The 25,683-nt window shown below is 47.0% G+C and overlaps 11 protein-coding genes across 11 annotated transcripts; 7 read left to right on the forward strand and 4 right to left on the reverse strand.

Annotated features, from left to right (window-relative positions):
* Positions 1–2,559: 2,559 nt before the first annotated feature.
* Positions 2,560–3,967, forward strand: K444DRAFT_276612 (uncharacterized protein). The gene is made up of 2 exons (XM_024871516.1): positions 2,560–3,778; positions 3,836–3,967. The coding sequence occupies exons 1-2, from the start codon at positions 2,918–2,920 to the stop codon at positions 3,866–3,868; spliced, it is 894 nt and encodes a 297-aa protein (XP_024727677.1). The 5' UTR covers positions 2,560–2,917; the 3' UTR covers positions 3,869–3,967.
* Positions 3,968–5,332: 1,365 nt separating this feature from the next.
* Positions 5,333–6,643, forward strand: K444DRAFT_276620 (uncharacterized protein). Its single transcript, XM_024871517.1, has 2 exons — positions 5,333–5,602; positions 5,655–6,643. The coding sequence occupies exon 2, from the start codon at positions 5,725–5,727 to the stop codon at positions 6,448–6,450; it is 726 nt and encodes a 241-aa protein (XP_024727678.1). The 5' UTR covers positions 5,333–5,602; positions 5,655–5,724; the 3' UTR covers positions 6,451–6,643.
* Positions 6,644–8,583: 1,940 nt separating this feature from the next.
* K444DRAFT_638106 (uncharacterized protein) lies at positions 8,584–9,507 on the forward strand (the record flags this gene model as incomplete). Its single annotated transcript, XM_024884209.1, has 1 exon — positions 8,584–9,507. The coding sequence occupies one exon, from the start codon at positions 8,584–8,586 to the stop codon at positions 9,505–9,507; it is 924 nt and encodes a 307-aa protein (XP_024727679.1).
* Positions 9,508–10,364: 857 nt separating this feature from the next.
* Positions 10,365–13,057, reverse strand: K444DRAFT_576480 (HET-domain-containing protein). The gene is made up of 2 exons (XM_024877534.1): positions 12,338–13,057; positions 10,365–12,280 (listed from the first exon to the last, which is right to left on the reverse strand). The coding sequence occupies exons 1-2, from the start codon at positions 13,017–13,019 to the stop codon at positions 10,611–10,613; spliced, it is 2,352 nt and encodes a 783-aa protein (XP_024727680.1). The 5' UTR covers positions 13,020–13,057; the 3' UTR covers positions 10,365–10,610.
* Positions 13,058–16,488: 3,431 nt separating this feature from the next.
* On the forward strand, positions 16,489–17,857 carry K444DRAFT_670417 (uncharacterized protein; the record flags this gene model as incomplete). Its single annotated transcript, XM_024887622.1, has 3 exons — positions 16,489–17,031; positions 17,093–17,392; positions 17,483–17,857. The coding sequence occupies 3 exons, from the start codon at positions 16,489–16,491 to the stop codon at positions 17,855–17,857; spliced, it is 1,218 nt and encodes a 405-aa protein (XP_024727681.1).
* Positions 17,858–18,238: 381 nt separating this feature from the next.
* On the reverse strand, positions 18,239–19,435 carry K444DRAFT_276683 (uncharacterized protein). The gene is made up of 2 exons (XM_024871518.1): positions 18,381–19,435; positions 18,239–18,332 (listed from the first exon to the last, which is right to left on the reverse strand). Exon 1 carries the CDS (start codon positions 19,373–19,375, stop codon positions 18,668–18,670), a length of 708 nt encoding a protein of 235 aa, XP_024727682.1. The 5' UTR covers positions 19,376–19,435; the 3' UTR covers positions 18,239–18,332; positions 18,381–18,667.
* A 116-nt stretch (positions 19,436–19,551) lies between these two features.
* Positions 19,552–20,558, forward strand: K444DRAFT_604233 (diphthine synthase-like protein; the record flags this gene model as incomplete). The annotated part of the gene is made up of 3 exons (XM_024878802.1): positions 19,552–19,699; positions 19,755–19,879; positions 19,943–20,558. The coding sequence occupies exons 1-3, from the start codon at positions 19,565–19,567 to the stop codon at positions 20,556–20,558; spliced, it is 876 nt and encodes a 291-aa protein (XP_024727683.1). The 5' UTR covers positions 19,552–19,564.
* A 127-nt stretch (positions 20,559–20,685) lies between these two features.
* On the reverse strand, positions 20,686–21,651 carry K444DRAFT_547937 (uncharacterized protein; the record flags this gene model as incomplete). Its single annotated transcript, XM_024876340.1, has 2 exons — positions 20,686–20,965; positions 21,044–21,651. 2 exons carry the CDS (start codon positions 21,649–21,651, stop codon positions 20,686–20,688), a joined length of 888 nt encoding a protein of 295 aa, XP_024727684.1.
* Positions 21,652–22,765: 1,114 nt separating this feature from the next.
* Positions 22,766–24,139, forward strand: K444DRAFT_710955 (uncharacterized protein). Its single transcript, XM_024888226.1, has 3 exons — positions 22,766–23,322; positions 23,383–24,041; positions 24,100–24,139. Exons 1-2 carry the CDS (start codon positions 22,926–22,928, stop codon positions 23,670–23,672), a joined length of 687 nt encoding a protein of 228 aa, XP_024727685.1. The 5' UTR covers positions 22,766–22,925; the 3' UTR covers positions 23,673–24,041; positions 24,100–24,139.
* K444DRAFT_622146 (uncharacterized protein) lies at positions 23,303–24,250 on the forward strand. The gene is made up of 3 exons (XM_024882040.1): positions 23,303–23,322; positions 23,383–24,041; positions 24,100–24,250. Exons 2-3 carry the CDS (start codon positions 23,677–23,679, stop codon positions 24,149–24,151), a joined length of 417 nt encoding a protein of 138 aa, XP_024727686.1. The 5' UTR covers positions 23,303–23,322; positions 23,383–23,676; the 3' UTR covers positions 24,152–24,250.
* Positions 24,251–24,506: 256 nt separating this feature from the next.
* On the reverse strand, positions 24,507–25,214 carry K444DRAFT_638113 (hemerythrin HHE cation binding domain-containing protein; the record flags this gene model as incomplete). Its single annotated transcript, XM_024884210.1, has 2 exons — positions 24,507–24,701; positions 24,759–25,214. 2 exons carry the CDS (start codon positions 25,212–25,214, stop codon positions 24,507–24,509), a joined length of 651 nt encoding a protein of 216 aa, XP_024727687.1.
* Between the last annotated feature and the right edge of the window lie 469 nt (positions 25,215–25,683).

Genomic DNA, 25,683 nt, shown 5'->3' on the forward strand with positions numbered 1-25,683 from the left:
CGGTATCGCCGAAGGGTAATGGGAATAAATCCCTTACTTTGGACATTTTTCCTCTGTTTCCAGAACTCACTCTTCTGTATCTAGTCATTCTGCAGTCTGTCAACCTTCAATAAATCGATTTTCCATCAATAAATCGATTACTTTCTAATACAATCACAGCAATGGCAACCAAGTTCACTCTGTCTCCCCCAAATTTTCCCCGGAGATTAGCAGCAGCTAGTGAATGGCCTGGACTCTTCTTATTACATCGTGCAGTTGGTCTCTTGTCCGAATTTGAGTCTGTTCCTAGGACAAAAGCTACCTTCCTAGTTTGTGAGACGTGCCTGCGCTTGGGGAGAGAGGAGGGCGGGAAGTTAATCTATTTGGAGAACTGTTCGAAAATACATTGAATAAATCTTTTGAGAACTTCTTTGTTGTATCATTTCAACTACGGTGGTTAATATGAATAGATAATAGGGGGAATTGTTAAGCTGGAGGCGGCATTTCGTGCTGTTTGCTTATTTTGTTTTGACACTCTACTCTCAATACTTGCAAGTCTCGACCATTTTACAAAGTGTAAGGCTCATTTTCTGTCTATTTATAATTTATTAATTCGGTTCAAATTGAGATTTTGAAATTAGTGTAGTGATATAACATGTATTTGTTGCGAACTATTAAAGTCTTTTAATTAATATTTGGGGATGGGTGGATGTAATAGTATAACTATTAAGTTCACCTTTTCCATACTCTCTGAGCACAAGTTTCACCTCCAAAAGAGATATATTTAATTGAATGAGTCACATTCACTTATTTATAATTATGAGCCTAAGAAGTTTCTAAATTCGCAACTGTATATCAGGGTACGATTATTAAATTTATTATAGCTTTATCTTGTTAAGGCATTAACTTGCCTTATTAAAACTATAAGGCACCCATGTTATACCCTTCCAAAGCTGCCTTTTGCCGAAATAACTCGGTAATTTCCTTTAGCTCAATAAAGTCGCATATAATAACGTTGCGAAACCACACAATTTAATTTGTTTTTTTTAATAAAAAAAACTAAGCTATAATTATAAGCTATAGGCTTAAAATAATTAATTATTTTATTATTATATATATTGCATTAAAATATATAGTCTAAATGTGAATTTGAAATAGTGCCAGGGCAGGATTTGCTTCTTAAAAGAGTGAGACTTCTGGCCTTATATGCCTGAATAATAGAACTAGTTGGTCTCGAAAATACCGCTATAATAATCGTACCATAAATCCCTGCCTATTTAAGCTTTAACCTTACAGGTCCGAGAGCCCACAAACAAATACCCTTCGACCTTAGCCTTAACCTTATCCAGGACAGTCACGTAACGGTGTCCCATTAACGTGGTTCCTTTACAAGACAGGCAACGACCTTTTCGCAGTCTCTGAGTCACCATAGTAAGTATTGCCGCGTCCATTTGTTCAATGTACTCCCGCAATGTTCTGATTGCGTACGCTGACAGTCTGCTCGCTTTGCCAAGTCAGCATCAACATGGCGAATACTATCCAAGTCACTAACCTTGAGTATACCGAAGAGCTCCAAACATTCACCTTCTTTCCGGAACTCCCAGCAGAGATCCGGCTTGTGGTCTGGAGGTATGCCTTGGCCGTCCAAAGAATCTTCGTTATAAAGCGAGACCGACACTGGAAGTTCGGCACCAAGATTAAGCCCTTTATCGTCAAACATCCTCTGCCCGCTCCGGCTCTTCTTCATGTCAACCTTGAATCAAGATGCCTCGCCGAGAAGGCTTACCAACAACCCGCATTCAATTGCCTCACCAATGCCCCAAGATTCTTCAACTTCGAGGTCGACGCCCTCCATATTCGCTTTCCCTCCTCCTTTCCATTCTGGCATACCCTTATTCGAGCAGTTATGAAGGATTCCACTAGGGTGCAACACTTGGCTATCTATGGTGATGCCCGCTTTGCCTTCTTACTCTTACCCCTGTCTCATCTTGAGAAGGCTTTTCGGGCTTTCAGGCAGCTCAAGACGTTGATTCTTGTTCCGCACGATATTCGGAGTAAACAAGAGACAGCGGTAGCTAGGCTTGAGGAACTCTGGAAGGAGCTCAAGACGGAGGCTGAAGCTAATGGTGGTCCTGCTTACCAGAAGCCTGAGGTCACTTTCATGTCTCACCGTGATATTGTAAGTGCGGAGGGGAGAAACCGTCTGTTGATGATGGCGTAATTGGAAGGGAATTTGATCCGAGAACTAAAGCTTATGCTCAACCGTGAGCTGAGGAGACAACTGATCAGTTATAGCACGGAGTCATTGGCAGATATTGAACCCGTGTGCATTGGGAGATTGGGTAATTGAGAGTCAATTGCAACCACCTTCAGCTAAATAATTCACCCTCCTAAATTCTGTGTATTTTTGGTGCATCTTCGCGTGACCTCGCATTTCCCGAGGCAACCCACTCCCGCTCGCAACTTCCCTTCCTCAACCACATTCCCTCTCTCCGCAAGAATTAACAACACTGCCTACTCATTCCAATCCTAACCTCTTGAATTCAAAGGTCAGCCACCTTTGGAATTGGCTTACGATTCGAAGACTCGTAGCCTGGAAAGTGGACGCTGTCTTCTGCCAGATTCCAGAACTTCGAAGGTGAACCGAGACTCTTCCAACGTAACAAAGGCACCGAAACAAGCTCAGAACACAATCAAGTTTCCTCCCATTGTCATCCTCTCAACACGGCAAGGTGTGCTTCTATTCCACTGATGTACCTGGGGGTTTGAGAGCAGTCTTCTCAGTAAGTGCTCCAAAGTCGTGACCGCTTAAACTGAACATTGTACTAATCGTCTTACAGGCTTATCATCACCTCCATTTTCTCAATCAAACCGACCCCCGTTGCGTCAAGTTCCCCATCCAGTCCTCAATCCACCGACCTCGAGAAGCTTTGTAATCATGGACAGTGGCAATTCCAGCACTGGCTCAGAGGTCGTACAAGCTATCCCATACATATCGTTCACTCCCTTCCCCAAGAAAGCTGAAGAGAGAGACACAGAGGATGGAGAGCGCCAATTCGCGGTCTTCCCCAAACTTCCAATAGAGTTGCGTTTCAATATATGGAAACATGCATTGCCTGAGCCTCGACTGGTTACACTTTCACATTTCTTCGACCACTCTGTTCGCGACTATGACCACGAGTCTGACTATGACGGCGAGTTTGACTATGACTCTGACTCCGACGATTTCGATATAATTGGTCTCAAAACTGGAATGAGAATTACTTGTCAACATGTCAGTATCGACATGCGGCAAGTCAATTCCGAGGCCCGCGCTGTTGCGTTGAATAATTATTCCCCTCGATTTGAAGACATTCGTGGAGGGGCCGTCTTCTTCAACAATGAACGGGATGTTCTTTGCCTAGAAGAAGTGAAAGGATTGCATTCAAATTCAAGTCTGTGGGACCAGTTGGATAAAAAAATCACGCAATCTTTCCAACAGAGTCTCGGACTCGTTCAGAACGTAGTGTTGATCGACAAGGGCATAATGATTTTTAGCTATGGGCATGCCATGAAATATCGCATAGGATCCTTCTTCGACGACCTCCCCAACCTTGGCGTGGTCAAGGAGGTTGGAGACCGTAACTACTTGGAGCAGGAGATGATGACCGAGTTCATCAAGGGTATGGCGAAGAGGAAGAAGGACGGACTGCAATTTAAGTCCGATGTGAAAGACCCTAGCTTCCTCAGAGGTTTGGAGAAGCCGAAAGTGTTCTACTTGACAAGAGAATCGTTCAACGATCTCGAGGATGACGGCAGCATTTGGTCACTTTAGCCATGCTTCCGTAAATTGGGGTTGGAATGGCTGGCCACGTACATTGGATTAGATGCAGCCCAGAAGAGGTATTGAATAGAATATCAGTGTGCCCCTGCCAACCCCTGCAAACCTCACTGTTCTGTTCGCGTAGTATTCCCAAACCATGATTGTCCGCCCAAAGGGGTAATAACGGGAGGCCAACTCTGTAAGCACCCTTTCAGGGCTGCCATGAAAGGGTGCTGATCAGTGTGGGCTCCGATAAGCTCGATAAGCGACGATTAGATAATCGCGCTAATTTTTCGATAATCGATAATCGACCATCGATTACGATAATTATCGAACTAAGGCCTTGGCAATACTACAGGGCCACTACAGGGCCAATGCGCTATATTTATAGGCCTCATACCACCTTTTCTTTACTATAGCAGAATTCCGATTTAGTAAAGGCGGTATAAGGCCTATAAATATAGCGCATTAGCCCTGTAGTAGCCCTGTAGTACTACCAAGGCCCTGGACCCACTATTATTAATAGATTTAGTACTATAAAGGCGGTCTAAGGCCTATAAATACAGCGTATTGGCCCTGTAGTGGCCCTGCAGTGGCCCTGTAGTATTGCCAAGGCCCTGGGACCCACTATTATCGATGGAATTATCGATGGGCTCGCTTCATGGCTGGCTGGGCCCACTTTTATCGATTGAATTATCGATGGGCTCGCTTAATGGCTGGCTGGGCCCACTTTTATCAATGGAATTATCGATGGGCTCGCTTAATGGCTGGCTGGGCCCACTTTTATCGATGGAATTATCGATAACTGAATTAAATACTAGCTAGTCTATGTTATATAATAGACTATTAAATGAAAAGTTAAAAAGTCTAATAGTATAGTAATAATAGTCTACTTTTATACTAATCTTAATACTAATCGGTTTATAATTGAACTAGAAAGCCGTAATGGGGCTCGTTTAATGGCTGGGCCCACTTTTATCGACGATAATTATCGATATCGATCGTTTATCAATCGCTTAGCCGATAACGATTACTAATCGATAATTTCGATCGATAATTTATCGGAGCCCACACTGGTGCTGATGCAAAGAGAGAATTGTTTTGCCCCTCCTGACCTCCCACATTCAAAAATTGTCGATTCTGTGGGTTTTTCTATAAAATGCCCTATTTCTTATATGCTATCTCGCGGCCCTACGTGCGTACTCGCCTCCTTGGATATAACGCACGTTCACTGCTCATGCCTAGGGTATGCCTTTCGCCAAGCCTTGCGAATAGCTTTATATTTCTTGTACGTAGCTCCGCACGTAAATACGCTTCGCACGTGAATGCACTCTAAATATAAATATGTTCTAAACATAAATGCGCTTTGCACGTGAATGCGCTCCGCACGCAGCCGTGCGCGACTGCGTGCCCCTGGCCTCTATGGTCTCACTATTAGTAGAGATAAGCTTTAGAACTCCCAGAATTAGTATAACGGCTAGTTGCCTTTGACTATTGAATGCAAAGTGCGGAATCGCCATGGTTTGTAACGTGCATGTCTGACTTCTGTCATTCTTTTCCCCAAGAACATTGGTACCGGTACTTGGATATTTCTCACTCACTAATAGTCTGTTTCCAGTTTGGAAGGAATGCCTCGGGTTTGAATTTCCCCTCTATGCAGGATCGCTTATTAATTGTTTATTGCCAACCACTTGCTTCGAACCTTCTTTCTTCATTCAACTCGCAACTTTTCCAATCTTCAACAAACGCCTCTCTGGTCCCGTTCCGGCCAATTGCATCAGAACCCTTGCAGCCGCGATTTCGTTGAGCCGTAGAAATCTTGTGAGTGTACGGATCCTCCCGTCGTGACCGACTCTACTGATCAAGCCGCAAGGTATCGTCTCCGTCCCTTGCCAACCATTCCCTAGCAGGCATTGTGCCATCAACTGGCAAACTCCCCCATCATGGTGCTGGTCAATCCGAACACGCTCGCGAACAATCCCCCTGCTATTCGACACAGGACTTTCTGGCCCTCCATCGATATCGATTGGCTCGAGTTCACCAAGTTCCCTAAACTTCCCCCGGAACTCCGTCTTAGGATTTGGTCCCACTCACTTCCAGATCCTAGGATCGTGACAATCGAGCAGAGCCTGACACGAGCAAAGGACTACCGCATCTCCTGCCAAAATCGCGTCCCTGGCACTTTGCTCGTCAATCGAGAGTCACGTGAAGTTGCTCTGAAACGATACTCCCTCCGCTTCACGACCTTGGAGAATGTTTACGGACCTCCTGTATACTTCGACTTCAACCGCGATGTCATATGTCTGAAGAGATGTGACAGAGCTTGGTGGAACAACTTCAACGATGAGTTTAATGAAGATCTGAGCCTGGTGACTAGGATCATGATAGAGAACCTACATTGCTCCCTGAACCAAATGATTCTCCGAGCAGAACCGTTTCGTAACATGTGCAGCTTAGGTTTAGTTCGTGAGGACCTTCAGCCGCGGCTGACTTTGAACGAAGAAATGCGGGTTTTCTCGGGTCTGAGAGCATGCATACATAGGGCGGAGGGATTAGGCGCGAGGTTCAAGGAGGGGGACGCAAAGTTACTGGAGAGACTGGACGTTTACTTCATTTCCCGCTTTAGTGTGTTTGATCTGGAGCAAGGGGTGAGTGATTGGGAGCCTTGAGACTCTCTCGAATCGACGCAGCGTTTCGCCTTCCTCAGGACCGAATCCTTCAGTCTCACGCCAAACACCATCCACATCTACCGACCGCCCATTTTGTCCCTCGATCGTCTTCTCATCAACACACAACCTCGTCGATCAACATTTAATAAATGGCCTTTCCACAAGCACGGTTTTCTGTCACAACGACTTAGCCGCTCCCCCCGAGACCATTTGAGTCAGTATTCCGAATCAACAAATCATCTTACCTTGATGTGGGCTTTATTCGGCTTCGCAGAGAGTGCTGGAGTGCCACCTAATCAGTGGTGGAAATTTTGTACTATGCTGTAATTTCGAGATTATTCTTGAGCCCTTGCTTCCTCAAGTTGCTGAGAAATCATCTAGCGGTATCAATCAAATAGATGCATTTCAGGAGCACACACCGCTCCACTGAGATGATCATAGAGCTTGCGCTGAGTAGATGTTGTACGTGGGTGGGTGAATAGGGAGATCGGCGAAGCAGAGTATCTAAATATGCATTGTGACACGAAGCCGTCAACAACCTTGCCATTGGAATTCCAAAATTGCGAGCTGCGTTGATCTACTGAACACTCCGAACTTTTGATTACCGTGCATTGCAAACAGCCACAGACGCTGATTATCAGTGGGGGACCTTCCAGCTATAATTTCATTTGTACGCGGCCCCTACGATTCATCAGCACCAATATATACATGCCAAGAGCCTCCGAACACCGAGTTGATTGAGAGCAGATTAAAATTGACAATGGCTGAAGAAGTTATCTGGTACCGTCCAAATGTTTGTTGAATACTTTAGGTTAAGCTTCAAAGGCATTTTCCTCTCAGTCTCTTCTCAAGAACTGCCTTATATTCCGCTTCGAAATTTCGAACAGACCATTTGTCAAACCCAACTCTTCTCAAGCTCACATCTACCCTCGGCAAACACCTCAAGATGCATCTCACCTAGTACCTCTCATTGACCTTCTATATGAGCATTGGAGTCCTCTTTCCCAATCCCAGATGAAGTACTCATCTCCTAGCCCATAGCTAAGATCATGTTCTAACTAACTCACAGCATTTTCCCCCAGGAACCAGGGTCGATGCCTCTAAGAGGAATCTTGGGTTGGTAGTTCTGGGGAGGGTAATCCCTCCATTTGGGACCCTTGTTCGCTCATTATAAAGGGCCACATCATTTCCTGCCAAGAAAAGACACAATTCTCAACCTGACAGCACACGCGGAAGCCGAGAAACACTCCTCTCATGCATCAGATCTCATATCTTATATCGAAACCCGTAACACTTCGACTGCACCCGAAACGGAGGAGTCTGATGCGTGACCCGAGTTTCGATTAGATAATTTCGACGAAATTCCTTACGATGTCCTCGAACAGTTAAGCCAGGAACAAATAGAGGATATAAAGAAGTCATTGCAAAAGGACATTGACGGTTAAAACGGGGCCTCTTCGCTAGCTCCCGCCACTGTGGTCAACGACGACGGGGGGGGGAGTGCTAAATAGTGAGGATTTGAAAGAACTCGGTTGCATTGAGTTGAAGGGGGTTATACTAGAAGATCGGCCTTTTGTGACGTTCTCCTGGCCAAACCGATTCTAGCCTGCTCGCTATTTTATTATTTACCAGGGCGAAACGCTGCGTGAGGGTGGGAAATTTTGGTTACGATGTTCCCTAAATTGCAGAATATCAAGAACGTATCAGGGAAAGTTGGTAGCACTTGATTGAATTATCAAATGCGGTCAAGGTTGTGTGGGATGATTTAAGTTCTCGGAATCTTGGAGATTGTTCAACGCCTGCTGTTTTTCGCCTCGCTTAAAAAGGGGCGGCTTCCCGATTCTGACAGAACAAATCATGGACAAGGAAAAGCTTGAGGTAACAACGCAAAATTGTTGAGTTGTTCTCCTAGCCTTAGATTCTTTGAACTCATAGAACATATGGAAAACAGTGCCCCATGTACCTGTTTTACTTAGCAACGGAGATCGTTTGCGTTATGCTGTTCTGTTAAAAATTGGCTGTTCTCCATGCTACCTTTGTTTAATACTCAAGTATAAAGTTAGACATCAATCTTCATGTCCTTAACTCTCAAACTGATTACTTGTCTCCAAATCAGAAATCACAACAGCAAATATGGCGGACACACTTTCCACCTTTACGAACTTCGGCGTCCTGCCAAAAGAGCTCCGTCTCTTGGCGTGGGAGCAAGCCGTCAATAGCATTGAACCGAAATCCGTGGTCATCGAACCGCTGTACACATTGAATCACGAAGGTGCAGTCATTGTTGATACCTTCAGAGGATACAAAGCCCGTCCATCGGACGTTTCTCCTGTAATGCTGCAGACCAGCTCGGAAGCACGAGCCGTAGTACTGAAAAGCTACCGTCGCATGTTTGGAGACACAGACCCTCCAAGCTTCCCCATATACTTCAATCCCGATCGCGATAGTCTGCACCTACGAGACTGCGACCCCAAATGGAAAGGCAAAATTCCCGACTGGTCGAAGGCCCCTGAAGAGCTCGCTCTCATCAAGAATCTTGTCATTTACTACAGCCGTGACTCCCCGCTAAAACTGCCTGCTTCATATCCGTTTGGCTTGGCTGCTTTCGAGTCCCTCGAAAGTCTGAGTATACCCAGCGGTCGAGGCGACCCTGCGACTGCCATGAAGTCGCTCGTGGCTCGGAGGGAAAAAGAATCCCCCAAGGCTGCGGAAATACTTCGCTCTTTCCCTCTTCCAGAAGCAGAAGATCCTGCGTCTGTGGAGCAATACGAGAATCAGGTCACAGCTGCTATGGCGAGCTTTTGGACCACAAAAATGCATCCGATACAGATTGGGAGAGGTAAGCCGGTCACGCCTCCGCCGAGACTTATCTTTCTGACTTGGGAGCAAGTCGAAGCTTTCAATGAGAAAACGCCTAGTTTGGACAGAACCCGAAACACCTATCCGCTGGTTATGCAGAATTTGCGTTCCTTTATCGCTTCTCGCCGTGCAAGAGCCTCTAATAACAACGGACAACTCCACGTTGACTATTCTGGACCAGTCACGAGGATGGTCTAGACTTAGAGATGTCTTTTAGACGCGTAAAAGGACTTACTAATTTGGTAGTCGAGCGCAACTTTTTCTTTCTTCGTCCTAAGGTCGGTTAGTAAGCACGCCGCTTCTACTCAGGCGCTAATCACCCTCTCCTTACCCAGCTCACCTGAGCAGCTCCTGAACAGTGCCCACTTCTCACTCACGTACTTGATCTCTAATCAGACTGGATATAGACTAGAGCCTTTTCATTTTATTTTTGTCAAGTTTTGGCGATAATCCCTGGGAAGCCCAAACAGGCTCCTAAGGATCCCGAACTAGACCCTCATGAAAATAGATCCAAGTTAGGTCATGGGTAATTGCCCATAACGGTAGAGCATAAAGGTCTCATTTAAAGAGAGGGATTTACTGCTATTCGCTATAAATCCTCTCCCCGCCGCTATTCACAATTATATTTCCCCGCTCCAACCTAACTACGCCATTTTCAATCTCCCTTTTCAGACACTTACAAGCCACACCTCTCATTTCTCAATTTTTGTTCTAATTTATCTATATTCTTACTATCACTGAAGTCCTTACAATGCCCCAGGGCAAATCACCAGAATGTTTCTTTAGGAAAGCCCGTGAGAATGGCTCCGAGAACAACGAACATATTATTACTGGAGAAGAAGTAAAGAAAAGCTCCAACCAGGTACTTTAAAGAGATAAACGCACAAAATGGCCCTTTGGAAACAGTAAGGCCCGACTTCCCACTTACCGGCACACAATAGACCAGGTAAGTCCCTGGTTGCCGTAGTCACTGTACATTTGCAGTAGTTCGACGATTTGTACACTGTAACAAAATTTGTAAATAAGTCTCACCCAAACCGAGATAAGCCACAGATATTTCAATCTCTATATTGCTTGAACCTCCCTTCCCCTCCTCCGCCTCCCGTCATCGCTAAAGGAATGGCCTTTTCCTTTGCATCAGCATTCGCACTTCTACAACCTATCATATAGAAAGCGGCAGTGCGCTTATAGCTACTGCTACTGCCGCTCCTGTAGAAGTACCCTCTCTCTGATTGCTATATCTTAATTTATTTAGTTAACACTAAGTTATATAATAAACTAAATTATTGTTTTGTTTGAACTCAAACCAATTTGAACTTCGACTTTTCCCAGCTGGAGTAACTATTATTTAACGGACATTCCTCACTCGGCAAGACGCAGCACCCATCTCTCTCCCAGCTATCGTTCCCAACGTATTTCAAAATCAAGCATCTAGATGCCGATAGAAGTAATAGAAGCCGTGACCCAGGTGTGGTCTCAGTGCCGAACCAAGTATACTTCTCCTGCAATCCTGAGAGATGATCGAGTCGGATCGTAAATGAGCCGTCGTACTCGGCTAAAATCGGGTATGGAGAAGGCCAGTAATCTGTTTCTTTCTTTGGACATTTAGGCGCTAGGTTATATGGGTACATTTTTTTCGAGAAACCTTCGAGGGTGATATAGGAGCCTTCCAAGACCTGCCCATACTTGTCTGATGTAGCCAAAAGCATTTTGTAATCCACGAGCTTAGGGGCATATCGCTCCTTCCACACATCACTAGCAAATGCAGCATCAGTAGCAATTGCTGGCCGTGAGGAAGCATTATGCTCCACTCGGAAGTTCACTGGTCCTTCGCATGATGCCCATGACCAGGATGGAGCTCGATAATCGCGACATTTGAAGAAGGGTCGGCTGTAGAGTTCTTCTCTGGCAGTATGGCGAGCCCAGAAGAGACCAGTACCCAGGTCTTTCGACCAGATTCCTGCAAGGTATTCGCCCATTGCGGGGTCATGGATTTTATATGCTAACCCAGATAATGCGGGTAGCTTGTCGGATGCGCGAGTCAATTGCCTGAGGCTATAGTCTTCTACGCATCCGCACCATGTGTTCAGTCGATTGCAGACACTGTTGATCAATAGCGAAGAAGAATGGTCGGCTCTCGTCGGTTGCTCGCCCTTCGGATCGATCTGTATGCTCGAAGTAGGCAGGGTTGAATCGATGATCCGATAAAACTGCTTCTTCGAACAGCTGGTATTGGACGATACAACAATGTTGGCCCCTTCATCTTTAATGCCGTGGCGACACTCCCAAGACATTCGACTACTGCCATACAGCAAAAGGCGCGGAGCGAGAAGTGCCTCCTGGTACGCCCAGGCCCGGGAGAAGAGAGGTGAGATTGTCTGATCCTTCCTAGACGTGATCTTCTCCTGCAGGAAATATTTGCTCACGTCGCCTAGCGGGGGGCCTTGAAGGAAGTTTCTGGGATTTAGAAAACCTTGAGTACTATCTGCCGCGGCAACAGCACCAATCACAAGTGTCGCATTTGCGTATACTGCTGCCATCTTAGAACATTCGCTTGCCCAATCTTGAACAGAATCTTGAATAATGCAAAGGGAATCGATCCATAGATACTTGAATCCTAGCATTTGGGCGATATCGATTGCATCTCGGAAGCTTCGTGGTAAATTTGTCAAGACGATTTCGCTTTCATGAGCTTTGATTGTGTCGATAGTTGTTGTTACTGGTACTAACCCTCCCCAGCAGTGACTAAATGCGATGTACTTCCCGGGTATCCCATATGTGGTCCATAGAGATAGATTCGTCCCTGGCATGTCCGGAATATTGATTACCCTCGTTGGGAGGGGTTGCTCGGTTTGAGGCGGACAATTTTCATGATTTTGACATTCTCCCAACCACTGTGAAACAAGTGAGACAGACTTCGCCGACCTTGGATCTTTGTTAATATGTTTGCTCAGTTTCGTGTTGTCGTATCCTATAGATGAATAGTCAGTATTGACAGCTCAAGAAGTTTGAGGATTTGATGAATTACCATCGGCATTACAGACCACAAGGGAGCAGCTTGCCAAACTATATGACCAGCCCATAATCTCATATACTGACTCCAGTTTCAATAGGCACTCTTCTTGAATGCCTTCGTCGTAGAGCATCAGTCGATATCGATGTGGGAAACGCGCCGTTTTAGAACTGTCAGGGCTGAAAACCGCTTGTCGAAGGCAGCCTAGCATAAACTGGCAGTTTCCACAGCCTCTTGAGGCCTCAAGCGCTATAGTATCTACTAGATTCATATCGTCGAATTCAGACGTTCGAAGGTCCGTTCGAGGGCATTGAGTGGTTGTATATATCCATCTTGCCAGCATCTTACAATGAATACAGGTATAAGATGTCTGGTTCCAAGCCCTAGTCTGGAATAGTATCGGGAAGATATTTGATAAGTGTGTCGGTCGACGAAAGCTTGTCGACTTAGAGGACGGCGATGCGGTAGCTGGGTTGGTGCGTATCACCAAATCATCTCTAAGGGTAGTTTGAATGGAGGACTGTTGGTTGGTACCAGACTGAGAAGTAATATTTCCTGCCTGTCTCCGGGGATTTTGTTCATCATCGCTCATATATTCGTTGTCGGTCTCTGAAGCCTCAGGTGACGAGGTTGTGGTAAGATTGTCATCCACAAGGCGCGGCCGAAGGCGGATAATTAGCTCAAACAATGGCTCCATAATAGAGAAGCAGGGCAGACGAAATTCGTAAGATTCTAAAGCCCAATATTTTATAGTTCGTATATATCTCAAAGGCTTCGTTTCGACTCATTAGGCACCGCGTGGCATTCTTTTAAACCTGAGGCCGCCAGTGGCACGCACTCGGTGAGCCGATTCTGTCATAGGCAGAATTTAGCCAATTGCTGGCCGTTTCTCGACCAGTCGGATCAGGCCATTGTTGCTCATATGCTCGACTTGCTTTCGTCCCTTTGTCGCCGATGGTACAGCTCAACGAATGTTATGACCTTCATGGACTTTCGGCCACTTAAAACCGTAGCCTGGTATTAAGCCGAAGTCGGTAGAAAGCTCACTTGCACGTGTGATTCCATCACGTGGCGAGTGGGCTGGGGTATAAGCGTCGGCAGGGGATCATACGGAGTATGTAGCTAGCAACACCAGGGCAACAATCATACAGTACTGGGTGTGAAGCCGATTTCGAACCCTACTGTACAAAGAGAATAAATTAAAGAGAAGAAGAGAAAGGAGAGTGCTAGCCTGAGCTTAACTCGTACGCGTCAGTTTCCCGGGCGATGGTAAGGTCATATGAAACAGGGCATGCTCCTGGTCATGTGATTCCACTACTCCGTACTCCGGCTGTACGGCTTCAACTCTAGGGTTTCGACCCAGTACACGTGATAGAATCACGTGACCACAGCGCCAGCTTGAGTCTGTTGAAATTAGGGGCCTAAGGCCCCTAATAGGCTTAGTAAGCCCTGGAACAGAGCCTTAGGGGCTGTATACTAATGGGGCTTAAGCCATAGGCTTATTACTGAAGTAGATTATGCCCTGTAAGGTTGATACAGGGCATAATATGCGCTGTGAGGGTAAATCGGTTCAGCTGAGGTTGAATGGTTCAGTATAAGGCTCTCTGGTTTAGGGGTTTAGTGCATGTGACTTAGGGGGTTCAGGGCTATATATACGGGCTACTTACCACTGTAGAACAGCAGTCAATTCAGTACGTTTTACTTGGTTTACATTGCAAGCACGTGACCCTAGCTATATTGCTTTAGCTAGTTCAACAGAGTCGTCACTATACGGCTCCGACCTAGCTTAGCGACGGCTCCTAGCCGAGCTCTCCTGTAGGGGTAAACCCTCACACTTTCTTGCTCTAAGCAGTTAAACACTGGTTAACATTTAAAGCACCCTGTCCGAAGTAGGCAGCTATAGGCAATAAAGGAGACGTATTGTATAAATTATCATATAATATAGAGAGGGGTCCAAATTTGTTCTAGCAGGAACCTTACAAGGGAGCGGAAACGGATTCCCGGGCAATCCGGTAAGGAAACTATGACTAGGGCATATAGGAGGCCAAAATGAGTTCCACATTATGGTACGCGGGCTAACCCAGGGAGTACTCAGAATGTTCGGGATGGTCTGGCTCTGCTCAGGCATACTCAGGCTCTGATCAGGTACGCTCACCCTTGGCTCAGGTATGCACACCCTCGGCTCTGGTATGCTCACCCTCAGCTCAGGTTAAAGCAGCAGCTGCTCACGTCCGGAGACTAAAACGGATCCGGCGAACGTGGGATTAGAGTCCGACTTTCGTGGAAGTCAAGTGAAAATTGACTTGCAAACTTCATAAAAGCCATCAATATCACTATTCTACACAATTAATCTTCTATTCCTAGCGTGCCTTGGCCAGAGCTACGATAACATAGAGCGAACGGCAGGTGTCCTCCAGAAGGGGATTGAAGTGGCACTCTACCCATAATGGAGTGTAAGTAGAGAAATATAACTACATTACAAAAATAGCACATCCCTTTGACTTCCAACTTTATCGCAAGAGTGACAGGTGAAACATATTCCCTGGTCTCGGAGACCGGGTCCCCGAGTCCTAACTTTCCCCCTTTCAAGCAATTCATGTTAAGATATATAATAATTGGTCACTCTCAACTTCTCGAGCATGTTCAGTAGTTCTTGACTAATCCGCTTCGTATCATCTGTGAAATTTTTAAACGCATCCGAACACCCTTCAGGAGCAAATATTGAATCGTTAAAGTGATGGACATCATGCGCAACGGTGTCCAAATTGATGTGGTCCTCCGACGCAGGAGATGCCGACTTGTAAATCTTCCGCGACTCTCCGATAAATTTGGCCGCGAAGTACATAAATTGCACCACCTTGACGGCCACTCCCAACCCGAAAAGCGGGTCAATAGCCATGTCGTTCGATTTAACATTTAGAAACGGGACGTCAAGAGACACATCAATGGCGATGGACCGTATTTGGGGCCTCGAAGAGGCACGCAGCACAAGGCCTAAACAGGCAGCCTAGTCTAGCGGAATGCCGTGTCCCAGCCACAGCCACAAGAGAAACAGTGCGCGCCCTGTAGACGCTGGAGAGCAGTTGTGCTTCACAGCCAAGGCAGCCATCGAACCTTTTGGGGTCTACGCAGTACACGAGACAACCGCCACTTGCAGCACGGGAAAATGTAAAATGCCGATTAGAGGTGTCGATTGGGGGCTAGGGTGTTGACGACCTGTAATTAGCTACTTAAGCTCTTTAAAAACCTCAAGTTAGATTTTCAATATAAGCATAAGCTAGTATATTATATGGCTGATAATGTAGTTACGTGATTCTTAGCTTATAATAAAAAGACTCTTTAAAATAGAAGTTTAATTTGAGGGAATATATATATTATTTAATTGAGTTTTAGTTTTTAAGCCCTATAAAGCCCGATAAATTAGGGGCTTACAAGGCTCTCATAGCTTGTTTTAGGGACTTATTCGCTAAATTTCTAGGCTTTTTTAAGCTTACCTGTAGGATGAAATATGAAATCTGTACCTTCTTTAATTTATAGAGCTATTACTAATTCAGATTTTATTTTAATAATTTTATTTTAAATAGCGCTTGGTTAGCGCTATAAGGAAATATAAAAAAAGTATTGAATTCTATTAATTCCTTATAAATTAAATTAAAATTAAAGAGAAAGCTAATTTTTGGTGTTCCTAGCCGAGCGCCTCTACTTTGGGCCAGTGGCCCCAATCGACGCCCCTAATCCGACACCCCGGGGGATGGGGGGTGTCGTTTTTCTTTTTCCTCTCCCACCCACCAATTTTGCGGTTGACCAATGACTTGGCTGCTGATCAATGCCTAATTTTACAGGGCCCGGCGCGATCCTTGTACCCCGAGATCATTTGTTTTTAGAGGAGCCTCTCCCCTGAAGTTCTGAATAAGCTAGACATGCACCACCTGAGAGAGAACTATTAAAAGGAGCCAAGCTGATCGTGCCTAAGGCAGCTAGGGGGCTAGGAGATCAGTAGATTTTGTACTTATATTAAGGGGCTTCCCAGCCTTCGATAATCAATCAAGGCTTCCAACCCTCAATTTGACAAGAACATCTCAAGAACGGCTTTTCTCGCAATTGAAGGGCGTTCAAAAACAGCAGAGCAAATACCCATCTCATCTTTAGGCTTGTCTCTAGTCAAGATGGCACCCAAGTCTTGCAGTGCTGAGAACCAACACACGAAGAGTGACGATATCGCAACATTCTTCAGCTTGAGATATGATGGACGAGAAGACTGGTATCGCAAAGCACCCAATAAATGGAAGACACAGATCGACCTAGAAACCAGAAGAATCAGCGACTTGTGCAAGTCGATTGCTTCTGATAAAAAGTATTCACGACTTGTGAATCAGGTTGAGACGCAGCGAGAAAAGTTCACACGGACTCGCGCTGGCTTAGGAAACGATACCGGGCCTCCTCGAGCTAACAAATTAAACCCAGCGCCGTCGCAAGGAGAAAGGAAAACGCAATCAAGTTCCCTTGGGCCGCAGGCATCCTTCATTTTATTCCAGGACGGCTTAACCATTCGAAGTACTAGTCCGAAGTGCCAAGGGAACTGTCCAAACAAGACAGTGCCTATTTATGAGCTCCTGGATGATGAGGACGACAGCCCGCTTACGCAAAAGTGTCCGGAAGGATTCATCCGTTACGTTCACCTAACAGCAAACAATATGAGCTGGGTTGAGGTCTGTCTGTGATCCGTAATTCTTGCCCTTTATGCATATGGTCAGTTGACATTTGTGATAGAAAGCTATGTCACGTTACTATGAGGAAGATGGTTCCGAATTCAATGGCTACGTGCAACACTGCTCCAAGAACAGAAAACAGGCAGAAGTCTTACTTCACCATGAAGGTTGGTATGGTAATGTTCAAGGCCCTCCAGGAGGATTTCATTGCTACATGAGACCGAGATGTTTCAACATCACTCCAGAACAACCATCAATTCCTGGTCCGAGGGAGCCAGAAGCCAGCTCTGGCGGAATAAGTGAGACCCCCGAAAAGAAAAATGTCCAAGACAAGTCTACGAAGCAGAACATCGCATTATATGTAGGCAAAAACACATGAAATCTTGTTGTTCTCAGGTTTACATGTGGACAAGATGCCATACCTAAACTGGAGTATAGCTCTAAAAGAAAGGCCATGATGAACATTGCCAAAGACTCCGAAAGACGTCCCCTTCAATCTATGGACTTCACCATAGATTCTGAGCTCATAAGTCTTCGTACCGCAGATTTCCGAAAGGGCCAGAGACCTGAGAATCGAGCAACAATATTAGGAAAGTATCTACTACAAATCGCGTCTTTGAGCAACATCATGGATGAATACATCGACGAGCTGGCACTTCGCAAGGAGATCTACTTGAAGTCAAATATTCAGTTGCGGCGCACTCTTCCACAGTCGAATAGGTGGGCATCGGACCGCTTCGGCGATGAGGATCAAGCTATATACCGAGGAACAAGGGCACGTAGTGACCGTGGCAAATTGCTCATGGTTGATCAGCTTAATTATTGAATTAGCCAGATACTTGTCGGGCGCTTGGATTGTTAGGTAGAATATCGCCTCCAATGCGGATGCATTCGTTGGTATGCCTAGAGCAAGAATCGCTAAACTCCTCCGACCTGAGGCGAAGACAGGGATATACCGCTGCTCTGGAAGTACCAAACAAAGACCAGACCAGGTTTTAAACGTCATTTAAACTTCGTTTGCTGCACGCCAGAGATGCAGTTTGCGGGGTACACACAGCAATGTACGGCACCGGGGTTGCTCTTCGGATGCCGTCGCCGTCGGGGTAAATGGCAATGTGCCGAAACGGTTCGATGTCAAAGTAAAATTCGACCGAATCTGCGACCTCAATCGTGCGATGTATGAACGAAGTACTTTTGGGGAACGAGGTAATGCTTCTTAGCAGTTGCGCAATATTTGCGCGGAATGAGAGCCTGTTCGATGTTTTTCTAAGAAAGGGTTCCTCACTTTGTAGACCAGAGGTCTTGATGGGTGTTAGTCAAAATACAGGTGCGAAGCTTCCCGTACATACTGTGTAATCTTTGGGTGGTCCCAGAATGTCTTCTCATTTCTAGGCCTTTCGCCCTTTCCTGTAGCGCCATTTCCTGTGGCGCCATGCGAATATCGTTTTGATGGTACAAGGGCGGGTTCTGTATGCCCATCCCCATGCAGACGCCAAGATTCCATGCCCAGTCCATCTACCACACATAACTCCATTTCTGTTGCCAATCTGAAATCGAGGACAATCAAATTATTGGTCTTTGGGAAACCATTTCCAGCCCCAAACGCCATCCATGATCGATGTAGAGGACCGGCGTCTCACTTTTTCGAAGACCCAAATCCCGTGATGCCCATACTAGCCATCATATCATCCTCATCATGCTCGCCCTCAATCCTGACGTCTTCTCCATATTCTTTCTTGACTTTGGCCTCTTCCTCCCTCTCCCGCTTTTTCTTCTCCACAAGCTCTCTCCTCTTCTCCCTCCTCAGTTCCCTCTCCTTCTCCTCCTCCTCCCTCCTAACCTCCAGCCTCTCCCCAAGCGTCTTAACATCCCCCTTCCTCTCCTCTTCCATCCTCTCCCACAGCAACCTAATCCTATCATGTACCTCCTCGACCGTGGCCCTCTTCACCTCTCCCGTCTGCCCAATCGCCCGTAAATGCTGCATGGAATTCTCATGCTCGACCCACTGCAGATTATCCTTAAACGTTAAGTCACAATCCGCACAGTAGAATCCCGCGCCTCTGCCTCTCTTGCCCGTCGCTGCGCCCGCGGGCATGAGCACCACCTTGCCGACATTGGAGGAGACATCGAGCCGTGATGCTCGTGCTTGCGTGAGCACTTCGTCGCCGGTCAAGGGGGCGTAGTATTTCTTGCCCGCGAGCTTGGCTTCGTAGCGGAGCTTGGATTCTTCTTTTTCTTTTGCTTCGCGATCAGCTGCCTTTTGGGCGTATTCGGCACGGTCGTATTTTTTGCGGAAGTCGGTGTCGGATGCTGCATTCTCATAGGCACCCTTCTTTGAAGACATGGCTGCGGATTCTGGTTTTTCGTTGTTTGTGGTGGAATGGATGGTGAGGGTGGATGTTCCAGAAGTTGGTTGTGAGAGGGAGCCCCAGATGGAAATTTTGATGGTGTTTGCTCTGTTTGCACGTGGGGCAGAAAATCTTCCCCAAATCTTTGGAACAACCAGCCACTTGATCTCACCAACAAACGCCAAATGCTATACCTAATAGGCCTCGGCCTCGGCGACGAGACAGACATCACAGTCAAAGGGCTCTCCATTGTGAAGAAAGCAGCGCGCGTCTACCTCGAAGCCTACACCAGCATCCTGCTCGTGGATAAGGCAGTCCTGGTTCGTCCTCCTAATCTACCCCGCCAAAGGCAGAGCTGACGCTGATGCGCAGTAGGAGCAATATTATGGCCGAGAAGTGATCCTCGCGGATCGCGAGATGGTGGAGAGTGCTAGCGATGATATTTTACACGATGCGCAGAATGTGGATGTTGCGTTCTTGGTAGTTGGAGATCCTTTTGGGTATTCCCCCTTTAACGTCCCTCCCCCTCCTTCAAATGACCATAATCTAATAAAAAAGTTTAGGGCAACGACGCACACTGACCTCGTCCTGCGAGCTCGCGCGCTCAAGATCCCAATAACCAGTATCCCGAACGCCTCAATCATGTCCGCGATCGGCGCCACTGGCCTGCAGCTCTATAACTTCGGACAAACAGTTTCCATGGTCTTCTTCACGGAAACCTGGAAACCCGCTTCCTTCTACAACCGCATTCGAGAGAATAGGGAGATTGGACTGCATACGCTGGTATTACTAGATATCAAGGTTAAAGAGCAGAGCCTGGAGAATATGGCGCGGGGGAGGAAGATCTATGAGAGTCCGAGGTATATGACGGTGGGACAGTGTGCGAGCCAGATGCTGGAGATTGAGGAGATGAAGAGCGGGGAGGGGACAGGAGGTGTATATGGGGAGGAGAGTTTGGCGGTGGGCGTGGCGAGGATTGGAGGGAAGACGGAGAAGTTTGTTAGTGGGACGTTGAAGCAGCTTTGTCTTGCTGATCAGGAGCTGGGTGGGCCGTTGCATAGTTTGGTGTTGTTGGGAAGGAGGACGCATGAGTTGGAGAGCGAGTATGTAAGGGAATTCGCTGTGGATAAAGAGGGCTGGGATATGATTTGGAAGAGGGATTATGAGGGGAGGCAATGATGAATAGAATAAAAATGGTTTCATTCTGGGTATCCCTATATGCTCACTGTTGGCCATTATAACCAATGTCCCGCCGCCCCCTTTTCCATCCAACGCCATGCTGAATATGTCATTCAAACCAAAGACCTCATTCCTGGGGAATGTTCTTCCTCCTCCCAGCAGTGCCGAAGAAGCCTCTCAATCCCGCACTTCTAGGTGTCTTCTGCTCCTCCTCGTCTGTATTTTCTTCACTTGTCCTCCCCAAATCCATGCTCGGAGCAGCCCTTTCCTCATCCCCACAAACAACTATAAACCACCCAATATCCGCTCCCTTCTGCAGCCCATCCCTCAACTTCTCAAACCAGCCCAACCTCCTACTCTTCCTCCTGATTTCCCTCGCACTCATCACACCAGCCGGTAGTCCAGGACTATTCAAATCCCCACTCGCGCCCACAACCGGCGTTCCCGGCGTGCCAGGAGATATAGGACTAGCAGGACTATTCAACGGCAGCTCCTCCGCCCTTTGCCGCGCTTCATACTTCGCAATCTCCTCATTAACAGAAGCGCCAAGCTTCACCTCAACCATATAATCCCCAACATACGCATATGGCTGGCTCGTCGAGGAAAGATCATTTGGATCATACTGCTCGACAAACTTCACCACGCTCCAATCGTTAAATGTCGGTTTGTTCTCTCCTTTAGAGTCCCGACTCGCAGAGGTTGTCCGAGAAGTCCCGGACTCCGAACTGGCAGTGACATGGTGTCCATTCCCATTCCCATTCGTCCGCTTCGCCTCCAACTTCGCAGGCCGGCTCTTCCGTCCCAACGAGCCCAAGCTCGCAATACTCCCCTTCTTCTTCGTTAGCGCCTTCGGCTTCCCATCTTCACTTTTGGTTATAATCTTCTCAGTCGGGGCAGGTAGAGGGTATGAAGCGGGCGGTGGGTTTGACGGAGGCAGGAAGTCGTAGAGGCTGTAGAAGGAGTTTAAAAGCGTGACGGATGTCGCGGGCGCGACAACCCATTCCGGGGCGGCGTCTTCGAGGTCGTGCAGGATGATGTGGATGCGGATGTTTTGGCGCTGCCAGCGGAAACCGTGGACGAGGAAGGTCGGCATTGTTATTGCTTTGCGTACTAGATGGAGGATGGGTTGACAGAGGGGAAGAAGCAGATTGATATGCGAGGATATTTGTCACGGAGACGCGTGGTGAGGTGCGGATCGCTGCTTCCCGGCTGATGCTCCAACGACTGAGGTGAGGCTTGAACACAGCCTTCCTGCACGAGTGCCTTGCTGCAGCAGTCAATACGAGCTCTGGCGTACGGAGTCTGTCACTTCAATGGATCTGATAGTCCCTTTCGATACACTGGATGCTCTAGGGTAGGTAAATGCTCAAGGTCGGCGAGCACTGAATATATACTCTGGTGTTTGTAGGAAAGAGGGAGCTCATGTTTAATTTGAGATGGCGGGGCAGATCAACGTGCAATTGGCTCCTTTGGGGATGGCGCCCGTTGCCATTGTTTCACCACGCAAATTGAGGGGAACTTCCTTCTTCTGAGCAATTTCATGAGATCCATCAGTACAAGTAGTCTGTTGGAGAGCAGTGAACTATGGCGGAGTGTTGAGGCTCAACTGCTGTTCTTGTTAGTTTGTCAAGTCTCCCTTGGCGAAGGTATCGAGAGAAGGGTGGTTACCGTATCTGTGTTCATGGTATCGCAACTCAAGTCATGGAAAGCTTGAGACTTTTGGGTTCTATATTTTTCTTCGTCTCTCGAATGCCGCACCTTTCGTACTCTTTCTCTGTGACATTCAAATATTCAATCCTTAAAGTCACACCAGAAATTGGCAAGCTACCAATCGCTGTCCAGGACTCATGGCGTTGAAGCCTGCAACAGAATCAGGTGTTGGGCATTTCAGTAAGAGGACAATTTTTTTGTGGAGGCATAGACTATCTTATCGAATTCTATCAAGATGAGCTGGAGTGAGCAGTGACGGGAATTTAATGGCGGTAAGGTTGACAAAGCGGGGCTGGGAAGCGAGCCGAGAAAGGGGTAAGTCACACACCTTCAAATTTCAGCGCTCCCTGTCAAAGAGGGCAGTACTTTGAGCTTAATAAATAGTACTGAAAGTCTATTCCTTGACAAGAAAATGGCAACCAATGACCCGACATGCCTCACAATTTCAAACCCGAACCGAATTCAGCGGGGTATCGCACGAACCAGGGTCTCATACTCTCCTAAAGTGGGATTGAATGACCATGAGCAGCAAATAGTCCGACCATCGAGGGCCTCCACTTCCAAACCATATTTCGGTTCCGCATTCTTATATATGCATTCTCAAAAGAAATTCAAGTCCCCTCAACATTTCGTGAAGTCTTTCAAACCAAAGATTCGATGGATGTCCCCACTCCAAGACAACCGGCGGCTGGCTCTGCAGACCCCCTACCTCGGGATCCTGCCGACGATGTCAACTTTCCAGTCCCTGGATGGCCTTCGCTTGCCAACCTGATCTCCGAAAATCGAGCATTGGAAGCATTCCCATCGTTTGCGGATCTAAGCATCAAGTCGTTGCTTTATTACCAAGCAGAGCTCGTTTATCTACGGAAGGCTCTACACAAAATCGAATACAGGGGCTACTATTACCCTTCCAACAGTGGGGACCCTTCTCATTTCTTTGCAGGCAACATAAGCGAGTTGCATAGAGTTAGGCACCAGGCAATACTAGCCAACAGAGATTGCTCTGAACAGTGGATCCTCATTGAGAAGATCCGCGCTACTCTCGACAAATACAGTGAGTTATTCTCAGACTTGGCTAAGAAAGTATTGGCACGAGTTGATTCGAATCGGAAAGACAATGCACTTCTACAATTCTCAACTGGGTTGGACTTCCCGCACACCGACAGCTTGAATGTTAATGTTCTGAAACACTGTGTCCGAAGCATCTCCAACAGCTCTTCCATCGTTGGGGACGGCGCCTCCACCTGGGGGAGTACATTCCCAACAGCGGAAAGAGAGAAATCCCTGTTATCGCTCTTCTTCGGTCTCTTCGTCTCTCCGGACCTCGGACGCGAGCATGTGCCTAACGAATTCCGAGAGCAGCTCATTCTCCCTCGCCCGGGAAAAACACACCTGACAGACTGATACTATGGATTGCCCACAGCTTCATGCCTTTCTACCACAGTCTCCTTACCGGTCCACGGGAATTCCTAGCTCGGTTTTTTCGAGGCTCTGTTTCACTCTGGCATCGACAACGAGGAAGTGCCGGCTTTTCAGAGAGCATCCTGACACCCTCTTCCGCGATTCCGCGAATCACATTATTCGCGTGGCATCTATAACCATCACTTTTGTAGCATGTCTGCTCCCCACCATCGCCATTATCGCTCTTTTCAAGATTAATTCGAGGGATTTGGTGCTTGGACTGATTACGGCGTTCACTGCTCTCTTTGCACTCGGTCTCATACTTTTCTCAACTTCCAGCTCAAGACAGGAGATCTTTCTGGCAACTATTGGGTAGGTGTTCTTCCGTCCAGATAAAGCTAGGAGCATGGCGCTGATCAGAAATGTGCAGTTTCTCTGCGGTTGTGGTTGTCTTTGTTCAAAGGCAGGTTGTTTCACAGTAGAATGGGCTACACGAGAAAGAAAAGGGTCTCCTAATCGCTCACATAATTTGTTCAAAGAGCTACGTTGACATTCCGTTATTGAGGAGACAGGATGGCAAGAAGATCTTGTTAATTGATAAGCTTGATTCACTTCCATGAGTGATCTGAATTATTCAACAAACTGAACACGTGATTGAGGATAGAGACCCTTCTATTTCTATTTGACCATCTACCCATCGAACACAGAAACCTCTCATCTCCCATCACACTCTGCACAAAACCAAATGCTAGCAATTATGCATACCGAGTCGCTGCAACGCCAAAGTCTCATGCCCAGTATCAATCAACAACCTACCCCTCGATTCCTGACCTCACCTCACTTGTCCACCACCGCGAACGGCAACTCCTTCGGCTTTCCAAATGCCGTACACGGAGAAAACCTCCACGCACCCCTATGCCTCCTCATATACCAATAGTGGCACATATAAGGAACAAAAAACGGAAAGGGAGGCAGCTGATCCTTGGCATACGTGACGTCCAGGCTCCCCAACCCGCACGGAAGGACTCGATACTACTCTCCCATTAGCAGTCCATTCTCTCAACTACAAGGAACAATTGGAAGACGCACCATATCCATCGTCCCATCTAAAATCCTCTTCTCCATATCATCCCACGCCTTCTTCAACTTCTCGCCCCCATATATATCCAACGCCAGCAGTGTCGGGATCTCCTCCCTCAAATGCTTCGTCAGCGCCAGCGTAAAGCTCTCTAGTATCCCCTTAAAGACTTCCCTATCCCAGTCCTCCGGCTTGCAACTATACACATACTCCTTAAACCTCTCCAAGCCCTCCTCAAACGCATGGTGTTGGGCGAGACTCGTGTCCATGATTCCTTTTTGGCCGGAGTACGCTTCGATGGCAGTGAAGAGGTACGTTTCTTCGTGGTGGTGGTGCGAGTGCACCATTTCGTGGAAGCATTGGCAGTATGTGAGGAAGTCGGCGATGTCGGTTACTTGGGTGAGTTGGTAGTATTGCAGGGTGACGGCGTTGAGGGTGCGGAACATGGCGTTGTGGATGCAGGTCATGCCGGTTGCTATTTCTATTGTTTCTTTGGAGATCTGTGTGCATTAGTTGCTGAGTTGTGAATTTTGGGGAGGTTGCGAACTCCATCTGTGGCTGTGGGTGAAGGCATGAGGGGGAACGGTTGGTCTGCCCATGGTTTCGTCATGGTGGATGAGCGGTTATCTAGTTCTATTTTTTGCAAAGAAAGCATATAGAGGGGGAAATTGAAATGGTTAGGAGATTAAAGAAAATGAAGGAGTGACTAATATTTAAAGATTGAATTCAGTGGCGATGGGAAGGATAATTCCATTTAGGAGTAGGTCTGGTGGTTGCTGCAACCTGCTGACGCTGACCAAAGTTTCAAATTCGTTGGCCACTCAGCCTTTGATATTTGCTTTCTCCTACAAGGGCGGCAGGGCTGAGGTCGATCATACGCGGTACTGGCCAGGGTCGTAACAGTACCCAATCGGAGGCCTGAAAATGAGCCGTGGA

The sequence above is a fragment of the Hyaloscypha bicolor genome, assembly GCF_002865645.1.
Source record: "Hyaloscypha bicolor E unplaced genomic scaffold K444scaffold_183, whole genome shotgun sequence".
In the NCBI taxonomy this organism is placed as follows: Eukaryota; Fungi; Ascomycota; class Leotiomycetes; order Helotiales; family Hyaloscyphaceae; genus Hyaloscypha; species Hyaloscypha bicolor.